Below are 21,075 nucleotides of genomic sequence, written 5' to 3'. Positions count from 1 at the left end.
TATATATATATATATATATATATATATATAGACAGTTACAGATATAAGAAAACTATAGATAGATAGATGGGGCCAGAATTTAATTTTGATTAATTACACAGATTTTAACTCATTACAAATTTTAACACAATTAATCAACTATCAATTGATCTGTCGCTCTGCATATTTATCACTCTGCATCTATAGCACTATCTGTCTCTATCACTCTACTTGTCTCTGTATCTGTCTTACCTTTATGTCCTTATCTATCTGTATCTCTCTATTGATCGCTCTATTTCTGTATCTATCTTTATCTCTATCGCTCTGTCTGTCCATTTCTATCTCAATTGGTCTGTCTCTGTATCTATCTTTATTTATCTGTGTATCTATCTATCTATGTCTAACTCTGTATAATCGAGATTTTTAGCTATGGAAAAACGGATTCCAGATCCAGATCTGATTCCCAACGATGATCCATAGGTGCAATTTAGCAGTCATGACTCATTTTCCCCGTGTCTGACGAGCTGAATTGTAATCAGCTGTTCTGTTCGGCAGACCGAGCATTCGTGTTTGTTCGGTTCGAGTGACACATCCATCCGTTTCTCTGTGTCCTTTTCCGTCCTGGTCACGACCCCGCTACACACACACACATACACACACACGTGCCACTCCTTTAAGTCATTACCTGCCCTTCTTGGGGACGCTTTGCCGCGGCGGACATGTTGAGGCCCAGTCACTCGGGGGGGGGGAAACCAGACCGTATTTTCCTCATTATGCTGAGGTAATGCCTCTTATTTGTTGTTTACGCCCCATCCACAGACTGACATCATTTCCCTTCCCTGTTTTCATGTGGTTTTTGCCACCATTTTAGCAACATTCATGGGCCTGAAAGTGGCCTTGAGGTAAGACCGGTCATATTGTAAATTCCAATTCCCAAATAAGATTACTTCCCACTACAAGAATGCCATGAATAAAATCTGTAACGGCGGTGGCGTGAGAAGCGCCCGGGTCTCGGGAGTTTTCAGCCAACGCCGACCGAGTCTCACCAAGTGTGATTTATGGACCAGGAAGTGAAAAAATTAGCGGAGTAAATTGTTTTTGTATTGGCCTTCGTAACCCTTATTATGCAGAGAAAAATTCAACTCATTCTACATTATGGCTTTACAGGTTGGCTGTTTTGTTTTTTTGTTTTTTTTAGCTCTTTAGATGAGGCTGCAGTCGTCATATTCTCAGCCGTGCTCAAAGTGGTAGAGGATATTTATTGGGCCCCTTATATGAAATGCGGTAGAAGCGGTGGAGAGGGTCAAACGATGAGGGCAGGAAATGTTGAAGGAGGGTGGAAGTGGGGGTCTAGATGAGGGTATCAAGGGGGTCTAGTTATTAAGAAAGCCACAAGGGAGGCCAGCTGGAGGAAAGCTTCAGATCAAAGCGGGCCAGCTCCCTGCTGGCTCCCCGCTCCTCCTGTCTCTGTGACACATTTACGCGGAGATGTTTGAAAGAGCAAACCGGCGTCCAACCCGGCTTTCATCCTGCGCGACGGCCGCAGGTCGGAACTGTGAGTCACCCGCATGAGCCGAATGGAGCGCGTTTTGACGCTGGCGCAGGTAGTGAAGCAACTGAAGGCAACGCGCGGGCCAGTCATGGCTCCATTAATGGAGTAATTCCTGCAAGTCTGTAAATCACACTCCCATTAGTATTGGGCCATTAGAGGTTCTCTGGGTGTGCTTTGTGTTAGAAATGTCGCCTGGAGCAAAACAGATTGGAGCAGTCGCTATTTATTTAACGCTAAACGCACAACATCGATCATGCATATTGTTACGTTAACTGAAAGATTTTTGGTGCTGTCACACATTTTTTACAATCCAGCTGAAGTGATTGTTTGCAGTTCGTGTCTTTGAATTTCTAAAATATCCCTCTTCATTACCAACAAGAAAAACGGCGTCATTATAGCTTCAATTTCATGTGTTCTTTATTACTCTGCAATTGTCTGCTTTAAGACACCTGTTGTTGTTTCTGGGATCTGGTTGGACTTTTTCCTGAGGGTTCCAGGAGGCTGTTTTACCGTAATAGTTTGAAGCTTTGGTTGTCTTTTACATGTTTTACCATTTTTAGCTTGACATGATGTTTTCATGTTCATTATAATCCAGCTGAAGATGATAGATTTGTTTCATTAATCTCTAAGAAATGTTATTAAGCTTTGTCCTTTGACAATAAAGCAGCCGGACCCAAATGCATGTTTTTATTATATTAACCCCAAAACAGAAAAATACTTCCACTATGCTCACTTGAAGTGTATTAATGTAGGGGTTCCCCAAAACATCGGCTCTGTTTTCCTTAATTTTGATAGATTTTCAATAGGCTGACAGTTACATGAGAAGCTGATCTTATTTACCTGCAAAGGTCTGAAAATCAGCCACTGTCCCATTTTGCTCTGCCATAAAAGAGAACTGACTGACAGACCCGCCCACTGGGTCACATGTGCATCTGCCCAGTTAACAATAGTCGCTAACTGTCGGTGTATATAGCGACTTTTTCAGACAAAAACAAAATTGTCGTCCAAATTTGGAATCAGCAGTTTGGGCTTTTTAAAGATTGGTGTTCGGCCAGAAAACTGCATCCTACACACCTGTATATTTCTCTTTATTAAGATTTATTATTCTAATAAGATCATTAGACTTCAACTTAGTTTATGAGAAAAATCTGTGGGAGTTAGTAATCAACCAAATCAGAAAATGTATGTATTCACACCAAGATTTACTCCATTATAGTATGAGATCAAGGCAGCTTAAAAAAACAGAGCAATAATAAAAATGAGCTCTGCTTGTGCAAATTACTAATATAGGAGAGAAATTTGTAAGATCTTAAATTTAACAAGTGTTTATTGTTCTCTCAGGAGCCTGAAGGGGTGTTGCAGCCTAATTTTGATGTTTCTGTTAATCTGAAACAGAAGAGGTGTCAAGTTTAGATTTTCAGAACCAACCAAAGTTTTCAAGTTTCAGCACCAAAGCGGCCACTAAACAAATAATTGAGCAACTTTCTGTGATGCTAATAAAAAGCATTTTAACGGTCAGTCCTGGCTTCTGCCCAGCTTCTCTGTGGGTTCACTACTGTTTTTTTTTTTCTGTGGTGGTGGGAGTCATCGAAGTCAGTAGTAGCAATGTGTTATGGGAGAGGACACATACGGGAGACTGATCGGCCAGTCAGATGCATACTTAAAATAACGTTAAGCATGCGCAACATCAGACAGCCGATTACTAATGGAGTGCTGTTGGAAGTGACAGATTAAAAAAAAAATCTCAACAGTGTTGCAAAAACAAAACACAGACTCATGACTGGTTTTCTGCACATTTATAGTGTAACTTTGACACGATACATACATTAAATCGACCCTTTATGCATTTCAGCAGAAGCTAAATACGATTGTACCTACAGACATTTAAAACCTTCAAACATAATCATCCAAAGTCTTAAAAGCGTTGATATTTTGGAGATTATGAACCTCAGTGCTGCGAAAAAATTTTTTTTGACAAGATCTAAAATACATCACACATTCGGAAGCAGTTAAAGTAGGTGAAAGATCAGATCTGATGCTACGCTGATCGAAATTGGTGACAAACTGATTTTTCAGGGCTGACTGACGGATCTGTCCACCTCTGCATGTGCGCAGTTATCAGTCGTTAACTGCGCACGATTGACAATAGTGTGAAGTTCCCACTGTTAAGTTCCCACTGTTGTGAAGTTCCCACTGTTGGCAACTTCACAACTTTTTCAGACCAAAAAAATAAAATAAAATAAAATAAAATCTGTATTGGCCAAAAACGGAATCGGAAGGTTTGTGAAGATCGATGAGTGGGCAGAAAACCACAGTCAGCTGTGCATATGTGTTATGTGAGGTCATACACTCATTGTTGCTGTAAAACTAATTACCCATTGGGACAAGAATAAAGATCTGACAGAACAAGTGTCATTGTTCATAGGTCTTTGAACCATTGAACAACAGAATCACATGATTCACCGGTACATTGGAGTTCTCCGGTAGAGTAGAGTTTAGATCGGACCTAAGAAACCCAACCCGACTCCACCCGACCCCATAGGGATTATGTCTGAGTCTGACCCAACCTGACTAATTAGCTTTAATTACCTACATACCATTTTAATTGAGATTTCACTGCTTTTGCTTTTAGACCTTAATTTGAGTAAGCAGTGGAACTTCTGCCATTTTATAGCTTTTAGTTTCACGTCTTCGAGCTTCATTTTGTCGCTTGTAACTGCAGGATGAGTCGAGGCCAAATCATCTGGAAAGTGTGATTGATAGGAACGGAACAGGGCAGTGTACTGAACATCTGCACCTTATTTTTTGTCTTTCCTCAACAGGTTACGCTGCCTACTCCTATATTTAGACTTTAATAATTCAGTTGACTCAACTTTATGTTGTGCATTCTCGTTTGACTGTCTCTGTGCTGGATGTATTGTAAGCCTATTAAACGTTCCACAGAAGACCAAGGCCGACCTGACCCGACTTTCAGGCCGTAAATCTAAACGCTACAGCGCCGGCACAAGATTCCGATCCATTTGACTTTTATTTCGTTGTTGCTCAAATCAAGTTGGAGCTCCTCATCTCCTTGTCCGTTTCTTTAACAGCATGCTGGCCGACAAGCTGAACATGTCTGCCGAGGAGGCCGAGAGATGGATCGTCAACCTCATCCGCAACGCCAGGCTGGACGCCAAGATCGACTCCAAACTGGTGAGACTTCCTGTCCTTCTGTTTGGCTTCAATGCTTTATACATTTGCTTTCTGTTATTTTTTTTTTTTTTTTTTTTTTTTTTTTACTTTGAATGATGTGCTCTTGTGAGGTTATATAGAAAACATCTGTGCTCAAAGCCTTTTTTACGATATCGCGGTATTCACATCACAAAGGCTCTTTGTTATTATCAGAACAAACTCCAGCAGTCCTGTAGATGTGTGTACAGAGGAAACGAACACTACAAACCCTGTGTTTGAATTGTTTTTCAGTGCGTTGTCTAATTTGGTCCAATCTTTTTTGTTTTCTTTTTTTTTTTTTCTTTGTCTTATTATTTTGTGCTTCAGGGTCATGTTGTCATGGGGAACAACGCCATATCGCCTTACCAGCAGGTGATTGAGAAAACCAAGAGCCTCTCGTTCCGCAGCCAAATGCTGGTTATGAACATTGAGAAAAAGCAGGCCGCCAGCAACAGAAACGAGGTGAGTAATGCTCACACCAACACGGCACAAAGCACTCCCTTCCAGCCCGTCGCTGCAGGGCTCCCATAACTCCCATCAACCGGTCAGCTCCAAGGTCAGCGTGAACCTTCAAAGCGCCTCGGAGGAACGCGGCAAAAGAATGTCGATGAAACGAGCGTCAACAAAAAGCTCTCCTTACACAGAGTAGGCTTATAAGAGCAGAGCTGGCGCTTTCATCCTTCCACCTCTCTTCGGAGGCTTAATGACAAGGTAGAGTCCAAGCGGCCATAAAACGAGGCTCGAGCGCCATGACTCAGCTCGGCAACGTAAATAAGGAGGACGCCCTCGCCGGCGCTTGGCAAACGTTACTCAAAGTGTGGCGTTCCCAGCTCTTAAGACCCTCTGCAGATACCTGGCCTAGGGTCTGCAAATCCCTTTTAAGTCTGTTTGATTTTGACTTTTTTTTTTCTTTTTTTTTTTTAATGTTTATCACCGTGCAGATGCTATGGATTCTCTGCATTTCAGAATAATGTTCATGCTTCGCTTCCTGTAGATTTAAGTCGCTTCTACCGCTTTGCCCCAGCTAATTCGTTTTGTGCCAACCAGCATAAAATTAGCTTTCAATGATGTGCATTGTTTGGATTTTCTTTTCAATAAAATTTGTGTGTGGATGTTGGCACCCAAATCTGAAAGGTTGCACGTTCCGAAAACGAAAATAAAGTCACAAAGATTTACTTGGATGTATATCAAAATAATCACCTAATTCGAATTGTTTTTCCTTATGTTTGGGCCAGGAATGAATTTCAAAAAGTCCAAATGAAATATCTTGGTTTATTTGAACCCATAAATATAACAGCCTCCAGGTTCCTCATGCGTCGCTGCAGACATCAGAGAGTCGCCCACATACCCATGGTTTTCACAAATATGTGACAAAAGAAATTTAAAATTATGTTACCTAAAAAGCGGAGGTATTGTTAACTTTGCGTACTGTGATAAGACACAAGTTGTACAATAATTATGTGCCATTTGCTCGTTTTAACATTTTAAAAGGGCAGTATTATTTAAACTTGACTTTTTTTAAACTTTACCTCATGTTGTAATGCTATTCCCTCACAAAAAATATGTCTGGAGTGTTATCTTAATTCCTTCACGTATGTTTGAGAAAATGCTTTAATCTCCTGTGGCAACCATTCTGCTGTGCAGAATGCCTGGGTGGACCTAGCTCCGCCTTCGAGGCACAGCTCCTCCTCAGAATTGCAGTTTCCAAGCTCCTTGCTTCCGACTCACAGAGCAGCCCTCCCTCCGCCCATTCAGACTAGCCAGCAGCAATTAGCAAACACCAGCAGCACATCTGCTGAACTCATTATATGAGTTACTTCTCTGTTAAACGCTGTTTAAAAATCATTAAGGGGTTGATAGAGGAGCCATGTTGTGATGATTTCCCGAAGGTGGAGTTTCAGAAAGAGCAAGAGTTTCTTAAAGACACATTGACCCAATTTTAAGACGCAAGTCAAAGAAGACTTATAAGAAGTCTTCTAAGTCTTATAAGTCAACAATAGAAGACAACAATAAACAACAATACAACTGTTATAACAATTTTATAACAGCCAAAGTTTGATTGTGATATAAAATTGCACCATGTGGCTGGAAAATATACAATACTGCCCCTTTAAATGAAAAGAAAATAATCTGTTACCCTAGCAGTACTTTCAACTTGACAGCCACTTTAACCAAAGTTAAACGAAATCTCTCACATGAGCCATGGATCCCTGCAGTTCCTCCAGAGTAAATGTGACTTTCTCGGCTGCTTCTCGTAACGAATACCTTCGCCAGTCATTAACTGGAACAGACGGGTTCTGTCTTTTACCTGACTGTTATGTTACCGCTGAAAGCTCCTTGCTTACTCTCCTGTCTATTGTTTGAACATCTGCAGCTGGAGCGAAGCCACAAAACGGTCTAGTTAAAAACCGGCCCGCCTCATTAGGAAGTTTTTCTAATTAGACAAAAGAGGCTGCAAACAACTTGCAGAGCACCACTCCATCCTGCTGTCCTCAACACTACAAATCACTTACATTTAGAGAACATTTACTGCCTGCCATCTGGGCGGACTGCTTCAGGTCGCTGTCAGCCACCCAGCACTCACCAGCAGAACACACACACACACACACACACACACACACACACACACACACACACACACAGACATTTCCCAACAAGCGTTTTTAACTGCCTGCACATGTATTTTGCTTTTTCACATTTCCCCACATTTAACGACAAAACGTTTGGTTTTGATCGACCCCAGTTACCTGCAAAAAAAAAAAGAGTCTAATTTCATGTTGTTGTTTTTTTCTTCTTTCTTTTTTTCCTCTCAGACACCAAACTGGGCCGGCCAGGAAGGCGGGTTTTAACTACCCGGCGACGACGGACCACACTTGTCTATCAAGAACGGAAAATAAAAAAAATAAAAAAACACAACAACCAAACACGCTGTACTTTTTTATGCTCTCGGTTCGAGTCATCACCAGCTCAATAAAAGTGACCAGCGAAACCGTTTTCACCCCGTGATTGCCTTATTTCTGGACTCCGCGAGCAGCCACTGAGGTTGAAGCGGTCGGTCTGCCTTTTTTAATGTTTTTTAAATGTTTTTTGTATCAGTAACACTTGATGAAGTTTTAATGTGCACATCGAGCCGCCGAGCAGGACAGTCGGGCGCGTGCGATGCGCCTCGTGAGTGCACGCCGATGATGAACGGCTGTTTAGTCTGTGAGGTTTTATGGTGTTTTTAGCGGTCCGCTTTTTTGCCGTGGGGGGGGGAAGGTGCAAACAGAGGCCATGTAGGGCTAGCCACGGTCACACACTCTGCCAGTCATCCTGTCCATCTGAGGACACCAGGGAGCCATAAAGCACCATTAGCCAGACGGACACCATCGTTTTAATGTCCCGTCCCACCCCCGCTGCTCTTTCCCTCTGCTTTTAACCTTCTCATAACTCAGTACTCTTGTTGCCCCCCTCCCCTCAATCACCCCCTCCGCCCCCTTTACTCCTTCCTACTTTATTGCGCTTGCTCGCAAACAGCTTGTTACTCCTTCTTATGGCTGTGATTTTCTCCTTATGCGTAATTTAACAACTAAACAAGGATTTTTTTTATGTCAAATACACCTGCTGTTTAGGGTTAAATCAAAAGTCAGCAGAGGGCAGCATGTCTTGCATCACCTGTGTATATGTGTGTGTGTGTGTGTGTGTGTGTGTGTGTGTGTGCTTCACCCACAAGCGGACTCCTTAACAGATGTATGACTTTGTTCCGTCCAGAGGAGACAGAGGACAGACCAATAATTGGTGCTTTCCTCCTTTTATTTTGGACCATAATGCGTCACAGACTCGCCGGGTTGATAAACATAACTGCACTGTGGACTAAAGAATAATACCTGCTCTTTCTACCAGTTTTCTCCCCAAACTCCCAAAAAAACTGTGCTTTATTTATTTTAGCTAGTTTATTCAATCTGAAACATAAGATAATAATTGTTACATTCGATATGTCTTGGAATTCCTTTTATTGTAACCCGTTTAATCAGAAGGTTTTGCGCACACTAACAGTTTTTGTGCACGCTTTGTCCTTAGAGCTGCATAATGGAAACGTTTTTCTTCAAAATCTACATCGTGTTCACTTCTGCAAGGAGGAGCTGTCATCTGCAGAGCGCAAACTGCTGCAATAATAAAAACTGAGACCGATGACAATCTGAACGGAAACTCAAAAATCGGATCTTTATCTGATCAGTGGACACATCATACCAAAGTGTCGCTGCAGACCACCTTCAATAAATTTGAATATTATTGAAAAGTCGATGTATTTGAGAAGTTTTTATCACTAAGTGAAAGACATTATATAGACTAAGTACACACAGATGGATGTTTGGACGTCTTTATTCCTGTTCATTAGGCAGTTTGAATATATCAGACCAATAAAAACATTTTAAATACAGAAATGTATCCTTACTGAAGAGTTTAACTCCTACTTAAAGGTGGTCAATTTTCAAAAGGTAAATGAAACAAAAATATAAACTGTAGTAAAAGAAACATTTTACACAAAATTCGAAGATTTTAATTTGCCAGTGAAAATCTCACCCTCACTTTGTATCGTTCTTGTATTGAAATAACTCGGCCACGTTTTGGACACTTCTACTCAAATTTGTTTAGATTAATGCCAAAAATATTTCCACACCAATTTATATGAAACCCTTTGAAATAAAGATTATCTTAAACTCAGGCACGCGAGTCAAATGTTGTCCTGTGAGGTAGTCCCAGGTGAACTAGCCCGCTGGTACACGGCTAATATCAAAACCTCTCAGTGCCTTGCTGGTGTGTCGGCATATTAATCAGGAACCATAACAATTTGACTTTCATTGCCAGCATTTCATGCTACTAGCTCTCTCATTGGGATATAATGACCAAACAATTTTACTCGACAGGTTGTTGCTAGGAAACCAAAGAGCAAGTGAACGAGTCTTTGTGAGGTTGAGCACTGATTTACTCTCTGCCTACATCCCCCAGAATGCTGTGCTGTTGTGGCTCATAGTTCAGGGATATTATATAATAATCTGTCAGACATATTATCTGATGATATTGTCTATCTCGATATTGTTAGAAAATTATTGTTCAGCCCTAGCGACACCTCAGAGACTGATTACCTGAGCTGTTAAAAAGTATAAATTATATTCTTGAAGTGCCTCGCTGATAAGTTGCCATATATATATAAATTATATATAATTTATATATATATATAATCCTTTCATCTGTTCTTCAGACTTCTATCAAATGACCTTCATCGGCAGATAAAGATCAGCTTTCTAGCTGAACCCTGGTCTCCATTGTGATCATCTTTGTACGTATATGGACCGCAGTGGTTTATCTCTATTTTAAAATGTCATGTTGGGTTATTTCTGAATCGTTGACATTTCAGAGATTCTGACTTTTACGACGCCAACTGGTTTTCTTTTTTTTTTTCCCCCCCATCTTCTTCTCTCTGTTGTCCTTTTCTTTTGTTCAAGAAAACTATGACAAAACCCACAATGAAAGCCGTCCAGCCTGGATCCCCGGTGAGCCGAGTGCACGCGCCGCTCTCCCCTCATTGCCGTTATGGCACCGAGGGCTCCGGGCCAGACCATCCAAATGCTGACGTCACCGCCACTTGTGTGCACTGCAACAAGCGAGGAGGTGGGGGCGGGGGGAGAGGGTGAGAGGGCAGAGTGATTGGTTTACCGGCCCCCTTTTTCCGTGACACATCATGAAAATAAAAGTGCCAGAGGGCCTAAATTATCACATTCACCTTAACCGTGCACCCTCGCATGTTGTTGTAGAGAAGAATCCAAACCAGCAGCGCAGCCTGTGGCTGCAACAGCCACGCTGACCGCTGTGTCTGTCACTGCTCTCTGGACAGACAAATAAACAAAAGCCAGCACAAAGGTCACCAAAGGTTTCCGAAACTCCTTTTTTTAAACAAAGATCTTCCCCTCAGAGTAGATTTTACAACCAGAGGCTTTTTGCCCCCACCCCCTTCTTCTTCTTCTCTGGTTTTTGCCGTTTAAACTGAAAAATAAAAAAATACACACACCATGCAAATGAAAGACAGGAGGCCTTTTGTCATGTCACCGGCACAGAAAGTAGCCACTCTGTGTTCGAGAACGTTCTTTTCTTCACCACACACTGGCAGAGTCTCTCACTTGGACGACGTTGCTTTCACATAAAAATAATTTCCTCAAATAAATAAAAGATTAAGTGCCACACCTAGTGGCTGAAAGGAGTAGAGCAGTGGTTTGCTCGCGCTCCAAGAGGATTGAAGCTGAGAATATTACCACCAATGTCCACTTATTAATAACCTCTGTCAGTTAGTCACAATCTGGTTTTATTTGAAATTTAGTTTGTTTATTATTTTTATTCATATGCCTCCAAGGTTTCGGTGTCTTTCAGATAAGGTAAAGGAGAGGATGGCCACCTTTATATCTCTAAATTTGTTGAAATATTTAGTGCAGCTACACCTTTGTGTCTTCTGCAAATCAATGATTTTCTTTTAAATGTGTTTTTGCTGCTTTGATAAACAGTACAGTGGGTCCGGTTGCCTTATGGTTTCAAGACATATTTGCTCCACAGAGCAGGCAGAGAATAGTTTTAAATGGAAATTTTTATTTTTAAAAATGTTATTAAAAAATGAAGAGAAAAGAAAATCTTGAATATCTGAAGAAGCATGAGGAGAGGCGTCAATTATTTTTAAATTAAAAACATCTTAACATGGATAAAGAAAAAATATTTAACTGTCAAATCCTGATTTTTCCCCCCCCTTTTTCAAACTATTTTAATCTCTGACCCCCTAAACAGATTTGTGACCCTGTTTGTGTAGTGAGCACACATTGACTTCAGAAATGAAAACTCAAATTTTACTGTTAATTTATCAGAGAATGAGTGACGAATTTCAATATGAGCTGAAAATTCACTGGTATAAAGGAGTCATTTCTCTAAGCCGGAGCTACGGTTCATGTAAAATCTGCCTCCAGATGTATAAAAGTTAATGTCAATAAAAATAATTGCAGGTCGTTGTTTTATAGTTACGTATGAGATGAGTACTCATAAAAAGTTAGAAATCTGAAGCACATTTTGACCAGATCATATCCATTTAGGCTAATTGACTCTTATGAAATATGATTAATTATGAGCCCTGATAATAGATACTGCTTACAGAAATCGGACCACAGTTCTTACAGTAGGTTAGGAGTAAATGTATTGACTCAAAATCCGCAGTTTGAAATGTCCTGAAGCAGAAAGTTGCATCTTGTGCCTGAAAAAGTCAAGCACAAAACAACAAAAAGCATTTTACGTTAGCATAATGCAATATGCTAACGAAGATGATGCATTATTGGTTGGTGTAACAACTGGTGGGTGATGTCCTTAATAGATTTGCCGTTTTTGGAGTGAAGTTGTTAATTTTACTTGTAGAAAAACGATGTCATATTGGAGAATTTGTGGTAAAGAGCGCTACAAAGCTAATATCTAATCAGACCTGCTACATTTCTAGGCTAATTTCAGAATTTTTCAAATCGTTCGTGAAAACATCATGCCTGTGGAAGATGTATATATAGTAGCAGATATCAAAGATGTACACTTTTTACAGTGTGCCTTACAAGATCTGGCAAAGTACAACGGAAAGTAGCGTAGCACAAAATCCAATAGATTATTGCTGCTGATGGAGCGGATTAATCCAGCTACCAGCCTCGACTTGTTTAAGATTAATGTAACGCAGAAGTTTCTCAGCTGAGAACATACTAATTTCTTTCAGGTGCAGTTAATGTCCGCTAATATAGGACTGGATAGGAATGTGATTTTATGTGTTTTTATGTTTAAATGGTTCTATCATCTTAGGATTTGATTATTACTACTTCTTTTTTTTTCTTTTTTACAAACTCATAGCAACAAATTACAAAATAATAAGAAAAAGAATAAACATTTTTCATTTAAAAATGACTGTCACCCCCATCCCCCCAAAATCCCATTCTGATTTGGGCCCTACAAATTCTTGGATCGCCTCTGCATGGATTTGAAAAGACATTCAATATGTTAAGATCGTCTAAAATTAGCAGCCAGTGGAAAAACAAGAGAAACTCAAGAATAGCACAGGAACTTTTTCCCCCTTCTCCTTAAATATCTTCCAACTTTTCACGCTCACTAGGACCCTGAGGCAACATCGAATCGGCCAAGTGTGGCTGGCTGGCTGGATGGATGGATGGATGGATGGATGGATGGATGGGTGAGTGGGTGGTTTTGGGGGGTTAGCGGAGGAGCTGGTGAACAGGATACCCTCCTCAACATTTTAAATGAGAGGCTGGAAGCTGGAAATTTCCGCACGTGACAGCGACGCAACAGCTCGGCTATATGAGGAAACCGGCGGAGAGCATCAGGACCATTCAGCCACACATCAGGGCGCACGACGCACACTCACCACCGTCTCCAACTCCCAAGACATTCTTTTTTTTTCTTTCTTTTTTTTTTTTTTCTTTTAAAGCGAAGACGGGCACGCCGCGAACAGGGCAGACCGAAACCGGCCGAGAAACTCAGGTTAAAAGCGAGTGCAAGACCCAAAGAGAGAGCTGGAGGAAAAAACGAGAAGGACCAGCCCTCCCTCCCAATTCACCTCCTTTTTCTTCATCCCTCCTTCTCGGACCTTCACTCTCCAGACGCGAGTTCCTCACAGTCTCTCAGAGAGAGAGAGAGAGAGAGGGATGCTGCGTGTTGCTCAGCCGCACTTGCACTCAGACGGAACCTAGAAGCGGAATTACACTTCATCTTTTTTCTTTTTCTTGAGAAGTGAACTGGCGGCGATTGTGGGCTGCTGTTACGCACCGTTTCGTGTTCAGCTTTTAGGGGGTCAGAATCTGGACATTAACACACAGAAGAGTCTCCGCTTTCATCTTCCACGATCACAAGAAGGTGTTGATTTCTTTACTCTTATCACACCTTTATTTTTTTCCCCCCTCCCCTTTCTTTCTCCAGCACGGACACTTTTTCTTCTTTTTCTTTTTTCATTATTAACTTAAGAATCATCAGCGTGCTTTAAAAAAAAAAAAAAACATGCTTCCAGCCGAAGACATGATGCCATGTCGCGTCTCTGACGTTTGACACATTTTTAAGGATCCGCCAAAAATAAAAAAATAAAAAAAGAAACTGGAGAAATTGGACCAAAAAGAAAAAAGAAAAAAAAGTCAGAGAAGTTCTCTTAAGTTTCTTTTTCTTTTCTCTCTGTTTTTTTTTTTTTTCTTTTTATTGGAGTCCAAGCAAACCAGACCGACCGTCCCGATGCAGTTTCGACTCTTCTCATTTGCCCTGATCGTCTTGAACTGTATGGAGTACAGCAACTGTCAGGCGCCGTCGCACCGCTGGAGGAGAAACAAGAGAGGTAACCCAGAGTTCAAACCTCGTGTGTTTTCAGATGTGCATCCAGGAGACGTGACACTTAACAGACTGTTATAGTGCACTAGTAGATTGAAAGTGTTAACATTGTCTTTTTCGTAGCCAGTCTAATATAGAGGTACGGTGTGCGTAAAGTGAGAGGAGAGAGAGAGAGAGAGAGAAATATCCAATATGTGAGGTGAGAGCAGCCGATCCAGAACTCTCCAGAAATTCTCCCTTCTGGGAAAACACCATACTTTCATTATCTCATTAAACGTGCAAAAAAGAGAGGGGGAAAAAAACATTTTGAGAAATATTTTTGTCTCTCAAACACTTTATATTAGGAGCAATTATTGGTGCGTAAAATACGCGCAGGATTACGCGCGCTCTCTAAAACGATTTAGCACTTCGAAAACACGCTTCTCCCTCATGCCCCTCGCCCTCCTCCCCAATTTCCTCCATTTCATTTTTCATCATCGTGCATTTGCTTGTTTCAGTAGTTAAATATGTTGCTGATCGGGCACGTCCGAAATAAACTGGGGTGCCTACAGAATCCCAAATTCAAGACTTCTGAACCGCAACATCTCTCCGTCCATCCAGCCTCCCTCTCTCCTTCCCTAAGCTGGTTTTAATTGATCTCATAACCACTTTGAACAGTTGGTCGGAAACCTGCATAACAATCGCTCAGCGGAGGCGCTGGAGTCGAGCCGGGGGGGATCAGCCCCTCTGTAAACACCAGCCTTTTGCTGTGAATGAATGAGGAGACAGTCGGATTAGGGAAAAGTAACCCTCCCCGCCTCCCTTTCCCCCCTCAGCCCTCCTCTCCCTCCTCCTTCCACCTCACTCACACCCGTGACATAACCTATCACCGGGATCAGAGCGAGCGGCGAAGAGAGTTGGGACAGGGAGACGGGGGGAAGTCACCGGAGAGTGAAGATGGGGAGGAGGGTGGAGGATACGGTGGGTGGGTGCTTGTAAATACTGAGGCAATCACCAATTTAATCATATGCGCTGCGTGCCAGGGGGTGGGGGGAACCTCCACACTCTGCGAGCCCTCCGCTGCCCATCTGCAAATAATCAGGGCAATCACTGCGGGGTACTGGCACACATGCGGCTCTCAGCTCCCTCTGTGTGTTTCTTTCTCCGTGCGCTGTGTGATCTGGCGTGCAGGAGACGGTGTGTCACGGTCTGATCCGTTTTTTCAAAGAGCTGTTCAGAAGAAGAAGGGGGGCGGGGGGACCCAAGAAATTCAGGGTATGGTCAAGCATATTTGTGTTTTTTTTTTTTGAAGGGGGGCGGGGGGGTTATCTGTGAGGGAGAGGGAAGAAGGAAGAGGTGGTGCTGCTGGGTTCAGGAGGAGTAAGGATGAGATCAAGAGGTTAACTTGCACAGTTGACCTCAAGAACAGATTTTTCCGTGAGTGCAACCAGCTTAGAAGAAGAAGAAGAAAAAAAGATGCTACACTTAAAAAAAAAAAAAAAAAAAAAAAAAAAGCTATCCAGATGCATGAGGTTTAGTAGCAGGGCCGGTCCAAAGTTGCACGAGGCCCAGAGATGTGTTTTGTACAGGGGCCCCACTACCCACTGCTACTGACCTCTGCTTTGCGTTGTCCCTGATTGATAGATACCGTTTTACATTTTTCATTGACAGAAGGAGTCTACAGCACTAGCATGGTTGAGTTAAACAGACAGAGTTGCTGCATGTGAACTGTAAAAACAAACATTGAGTGGTTGTTGTTGCTAGTGATCGAAAGGCTGAACCAAGTCTGACTTCCAATCATTTTGATTGGGCTAAATTTGAATTCAATCTACAGTTGTGGAAAGTTGTGGTTTTCATTTCCTAATCATTACTAGCTAACGTTGAGAAGCCCTTAGTGTACTGTAGATGTTCAGATGGCATGATATTAGTTGTGTAGACTTGATCAGTTTCACGCCCTTTGTCACTTCTACCACAATGATTCTACAGAACTGTTGTGTAAAGCTGCCAACATCAAACATCAGTTCAGATCAATTAGATTATGACTTTTGAACCTTTTGTTTTTACCCTGTTGGAAGTTCTTTTGGGACTTCCAGGCCAGCAGGGGGCTCTAAGGAGTCTAAAAAATTCACTGGGGTAATGACAGATGACGGCTTTTAGCCAATGTAGTGTGTGACTGTCTGGTCATGTAGTTTTAAACACACCACAATTGCACTGCATTTGCACACACAAAAAAAAATCCAGGAAGTCAAACATTAAGTCAATGGAAATGTTTCTAAAAGTGAGAGAGAAGCTGACCTTATTTCAGCCAGCAGACCAGCAGTGTGCAGCAAACGAAGGGAAAGCAGCAGTGTTGTGGTAAAGAGCATAGTACCATGACCTTAACGACTTTTAAAAACAAAACCGTTTTACGACATCAGCACAAAAATCTATGACATTATTTTATGCGTTTATTTCAGACAGAACAGCAAATAAATTCTTATTTCAGTTAAAATATTATGATTGTTATGGTGATAATCATGTGCAACATGAATTGAATGCTTCTTTGCCACCGGAATTTTCCAAAACAGCTAAATATGTTACCATTGTAAGTGAGGGGAAAGTGTGGTAGCTTTTTTTTTCTTTCAGCCAGCTGACCAACAGTGTACAGGAGAGGTGGGATAGGATTTTGAGTGAAAAAAAAAAAAAAACTTGACTCAATGTATTTTGGGGAAAAAATAGCAACTTCAAGCAAAAAAAAAAAAAAAACAACAAAACAAAAACAAAAAAAAACAATTATGCTTTAATTTCAAACAAAAAAGCAACAGTTTCCCCCTCCCTCCCGTTTTAATTGGGTTATTATGGTTACATTGTTGTTATATCTTTACTGAATGTCCCTGAGTTTTGCCTCCTGACATTTTTCCAAAAAAGACAATTTTGTCTTTGTTAGCAGGCTAAAAGCATGGGAGCTTGTTCAGCCTTCTGGCTGGCAGTGTGCAGCAACAAGTGGGGAGGGGGCGTGAGCATGACAACACTTTAGCTCTCTATGTTCGTTAAAACGAATCTAAATTGTGGAATCAATCGCATCCGTTTTCAAGCTAACTTTTTAAAACTTTGACGCCGTTAGCTCGCTTAATGCCTAGCTTAGCGCTAGGTGAACTTGTCAAAAGCACACGGTTGGCACCTTCAATATTACCATTACGCTTTCAGTACTTGCTGCTGCTTCTTCTTCTTCTTCTTCTTTATTTTATCTTGCTCGCTCTAGCCAGACGGGCTCGTGCAGGGAACCCGTCCAGGCACGCCTCGGACTCAGGACACTCTCCTCACCCCGTGTGCTCGGCTGTCTCGGGTGATAGCAAATCACATCCCGCACACCTTTTTTTTTTTTTTTTTTTTTTTTTACAGACGTCTTATTTAATTTGCATGGCAGAGATAGAGAGACTGAGAGCTTTCTGTCATTGATACGCGGCGCTCACGTCGCCACACGACTCTGAGGTGGGAAGGATAGAGATAGAGATGCCAGTGTAATTAGGGGGAAGCAGGAGGGGAGGGGGCAGGTTGAGGCGTAAAACAGACAGTGTGTGTGTGACTTCAGCGAAGACCAGATTGGGATCTTTGTGCGGTTTCTTGGCTTATGTTGTCTTGCTCGCACACAGCATGGCATGACCCAACAACCCATTTGGCTGCGGTAAGCGTACACGCACTCATCTCTCTCTCTCTCTCTTTTTTTTTTTTTTTTTGCAAATGTGAACCAGATGACGAAACATATTAAATTTACACCTCCTTTAGCTCTCATCCTGCCCACTAGAAACAGGAAAGCGATGCCAATGAGCCCTGCTATGATATCATAGCAAGACACGGGGGGATTACTTTTCATTTTTTATTCTCAGGCTAATGATGCCACCTGCTGACTACATAAAATCAGGCCGAGTAGCGGGCAGCCCTGCCTGAAGGGACAGAGAAGCACAGTGGGGCCCTAAGATGTTTAAGCAGGTAATGAATAGGTAACAGCAGTTGCAAGTGGTGAAAAGTTGCCATGTGATACAGTTAACCCCTTCCACTTCATACGCAGAAACCCTGAATCTGAATTCCCGGCAGGCCCCGGCACGTTCTGGGATCATATTCAGCTGTGTAATCTGTAGCTCTGCTGCATTTCCAGATGTTTTGTGAAGGACAAAAAGGGACTGAATGAAACCAGTAGTTGAGGTAGTGAGTCCAGAGAGGCTTTATTTTGTTACTGGGTTGCATGTGGTCTGCTTTTGCAGCGAAAGGAAAGGAAGAAATTTGTTTTAATTTGTTGCCTACAAATCCTTTCTGTCCGAGGGGAAGGGAGAATGATGAAATAATCTGTCTCCAGGAACTCGAAAAGTTTCTACTTTTTACAATATGTAACTCTGTATGTAGTTGTATGTAGGTATGTGATTCAGAACTTTAAATGTGAGACTTTGTTAAAATATTTAATAACCATTTTAAGAAAATCAAGACAAGCTCATAAATGCCTGAGACTTAAAAAGAAACATTTCTGATAACTTATTTATCCATACAATGAACTATATATTAATTTTATGAGCAGTTTATCAAAATTGAGTGCTGCATGCAGATATTAGTAGCTTTTGCTAAGCAGGTAAAAAGCTAATATAATTTTAAAGGAATTGTGGGGGTTGGAGTTGGTGTAAAACGTTTCCAGTCTATGAGCTGATACAGGGTTTATGAAAATAAATAAAGGTTTTAACAAGATTTGGGGAAAAAACACAAGTATTCAGGTTTATATCCTTCTTGCTTAATATAGGTTTTACAAAATCCAAACTCCCGGCTATCCAGTCGTGGTTTGACCACAGCAAAAAAAAAAAAAAAGTCATGCTTTACCTTAGCTTTAGCTTCCGAAGCCCCGAGGGTGATGCTAACGTCAGCGTCTTTGGCAGCTAACGGTTAGCCAGTTGCTCTTTTCGCACAGCGCTTAACAAATCTTTCCTAGCTTGTCCTCGTTTCTGACACTGTTAATTTTTTTTGTACGTTTTAAAAAAATCCTCCCAACTTGAATGATTTAACCGTGATAGAGTTCTTCTGCTTTTACTGTCAAGTGTTGTCAGCTGGTTTTACAGTGTTTCTGTAATACAGCCAAACAACAACTCCACCACTGTTTCCTGTCTTGCTTCAAAATAAGAGAAAGATGCATCCGTAGCGACTGTCGAGCTTTGAAGCACTCACCTCCATAACAACTGGGACTAGAAAAGTAACTTAGGCTTCGTGAGACAGACTTCACTTTGAGGTGACATAATGTAAGGATTTAATATCATAAGGTCTCGTGGCCCAAACCCTCATTACAAACCTTACTTCAGTTAGAGTAATAACTTGATAGAAAAGTAAGGCAGTAAAAACCATTATATTTTTCCTTTTTATACAATTTTAATATGTTGGTTACTCTGACTGGAAGAGCTTTGTTTCTTTCCCAGCCATAACAGGAAGATGATTGGTGGCGCACTGCCTGTAACCTCTGTTTCGCATGAAAATTATAGCACCCTGTGTAAATAAGCATCTGGTGGGTTGGCTCTCAGGTTATTAAAAAATGGCATTCACATAACATATTATGAAGGTTTTTTTTGAGGTGGGGGAAAGGGGGGATTTGAGTTGTTTTAAGATGGTAGAAGTCTGGCCCTTCTCAGACTAGCAATTAGTTTCGAAATCACCAACAGAGCCAACCACCGTAGGTAAGATATTAACCGCTAATAATTTTTAAACTGAACCTCACTACAAAAACCCTTAGCTTTTCCTTACAGTTACCCAGACACATTGCCCTCTATTTATTAGCCCTGGAAATCAAGTCTGTGTGTGCTGAAAGCTCTCATCAACTCCCAGGCCTGTGGGTGTAAGTGTTAATGTTGGAACCCGGCACTTCGGCGCAATATTATATGTTGATTAAGTGCCTGAGGGTGATGGGGAAGGGAGCTCTCCAAGAAGCTGCTGTGAGACGGACCTTTCCCCGTTTTTTTTTTGTTTTTTTTTTTTGGAAAAAGTGAAAAAGCTCCGCTCGATGGCACCGGCACCTTCTCCGCAACAAGGCCACCTCACACGATACCTTCCCCGATCCAGGTGTTTTCATCCCTCTCCCTCCCCCCCGCATCCCAACACTTTGCGCTTATTCCACCCATAAAACAGGGATGTTGTGCCGTTTCATTTATCCCGGGCACAAGATCGGTCACTTTCACGGAAAGTTCAGACATCGTCCGGTTTTTATGACGTAGCTGAATGCCAAAGGTCCTCCTTGTCTTTTTTTTTTCTTCCTCCTCTCTCTCTCTTTCCTAGAGGGACAAAAAAGGCATATTTAAGCAGATCAGCTGGTAATGGCTGAAAGTGAACAGCATCACCTGAGAGGGATTACAGCGGGTCGAACCTTGACCTGAGCTCGGGCTCTGGCATCAAAACAGAGCTCTGTTTTTTTTTTTCCTCTCTCCCAAGCTTCCACAAGTGTGTGTTTGTGGGAGAGGGAGAAAAAAGTTTCGGGAACAGGTGGATTTTCTTTTGCAGACATCCACGAATCCTTTTTTCTTCCTTGAACAATCACACAAAGTGTGTTTGTATTTGGAATGCCACTCAGGATCATCAATCACTATTTTTAAATCACATTTATTCACCTTGACCTACAAAAAAAAAAAAAAGTTGAGAAAGACTAGCTCCTTGTTTGACCTGTGTGTCGATCCTGGCCTGGAGTGGAGCTCCTGGTCCGAGTCACACTGGTATCAGATGAAACCATGAGAAAGGATCCTCAGTGCTGAAAACCCCAGTAAGGGAGGAAAAGAAAATATGGAGTGGCATGAACTTTACCCTTGAGATACAAACACAGACTCCTTTATGGACACTATTTCATTGTGTTCTCCCTGGAAAATGTAGTTCTCACAAAAAGGTGATTGAATCTGAAGAAATCTACCTTTTTTTTCTTTGGTAATATTAGCAATTTATCCTCCATATAATGGAATTGATACCCAACCACAAACTTCAGTGCATTTTAT

General features: G+C 41.6%; 2 protein-coding genes and 2 long non-coding RNA genes across 6 annotated transcripts in view; 3 read left to right on the top strand and 1 right to left on the bottom strand.

Moving 5' to 3' along the window:
• Nucleotides 1–7,640, top strand: part of eif3ea (eukaryotic translation initiation factor 3, subunit E, a) — a 34,599-nt gene extending 26,959 nt beyond the window's left edge. For both annotated transcript variants that reach the window (XM_007563137.2, XM_007563220.2), the window contains 3 exons: nt 4,621–4,723; nt 5,069–5,203; nt 7,555–7,640. In XM_007563137.2, the coding sequence (XP_007563199.1) occupies nt 4,621–4,723; nt 5,069–5,203; nt 7,555–7,590 (274 nt within the window). In that variant the 3' untranslated portion in view covers nt 7,591–7,640. The remainder of the gene's footprint in view (nt 1–4,620; nt 4,724–5,068; nt 5,204–7,554) is intronic.
• A 184-nt stretch (nt 7,641–7,824) lies between these two features.
• Nucleotides 7,825–10,682, bottom strand: LOC107837952 (uncharacterized). The gene is made up of 2 exons (XR_001664011.1): nt 10,506–10,682; nt 7,825–10,376 (listed from the first exon to the last, which is right to left on the bottom strand). It is a non-coding gene; the product is annotated as an uncharacterized LOC107837952 (long non-coding RNA).
• A 3,269-nt stretch (nt 10,683–13,951) lies between these two features.
• rspo2 (R-spondin 2) overlaps nt 13,952–21,075 on the top strand; it is an 82,013-nt gene continuing 74,889 nt past the window's right edge. For both annotated transcript variants that reach the window (XM_007563013.2, XM_007562939.2), the window contains exon 1: nt 13,952–14,120. In XM_007563013.2, the coding sequence (XP_007563075.1) occupies nt 14,021–14,120 (100 nt within the window). In that variant the 5' untranslated portion in view covers nt 13,952–14,020. The remainder of the gene's footprint in view (nt 14,121–21,075) is intronic.
• LOC107837929 (uncharacterized) lies at nt 17,522–18,909 on the top strand. Its single transcript, XR_001663983.1, has 2 exons — nt 17,522–17,756; nt 17,959–18,909. It is a non-coding gene; the product is annotated as an uncharacterized LOC107837929 (long non-coding RNA).

The sequence above is a fragment of the Poecilia formosa genome, unplaced genomic scaffold, assembly GCF_000485575.1.
Source record: "Poecilia formosa unplaced genomic scaffold, Poecilia_formosa-5.1.2 Scaffold0, whole genome shotgun sequence".
NCBI lineage: Eukaryota > Metazoa > Chordata > Actinopteri > Cyprinodontiformes > Poeciliidae > Poecilia > Poecilia formosa.
Note: the sequence above shows the minus strand (reverse complement) of the source record. Positions and strands in the feature narration are given on the sequence as shown.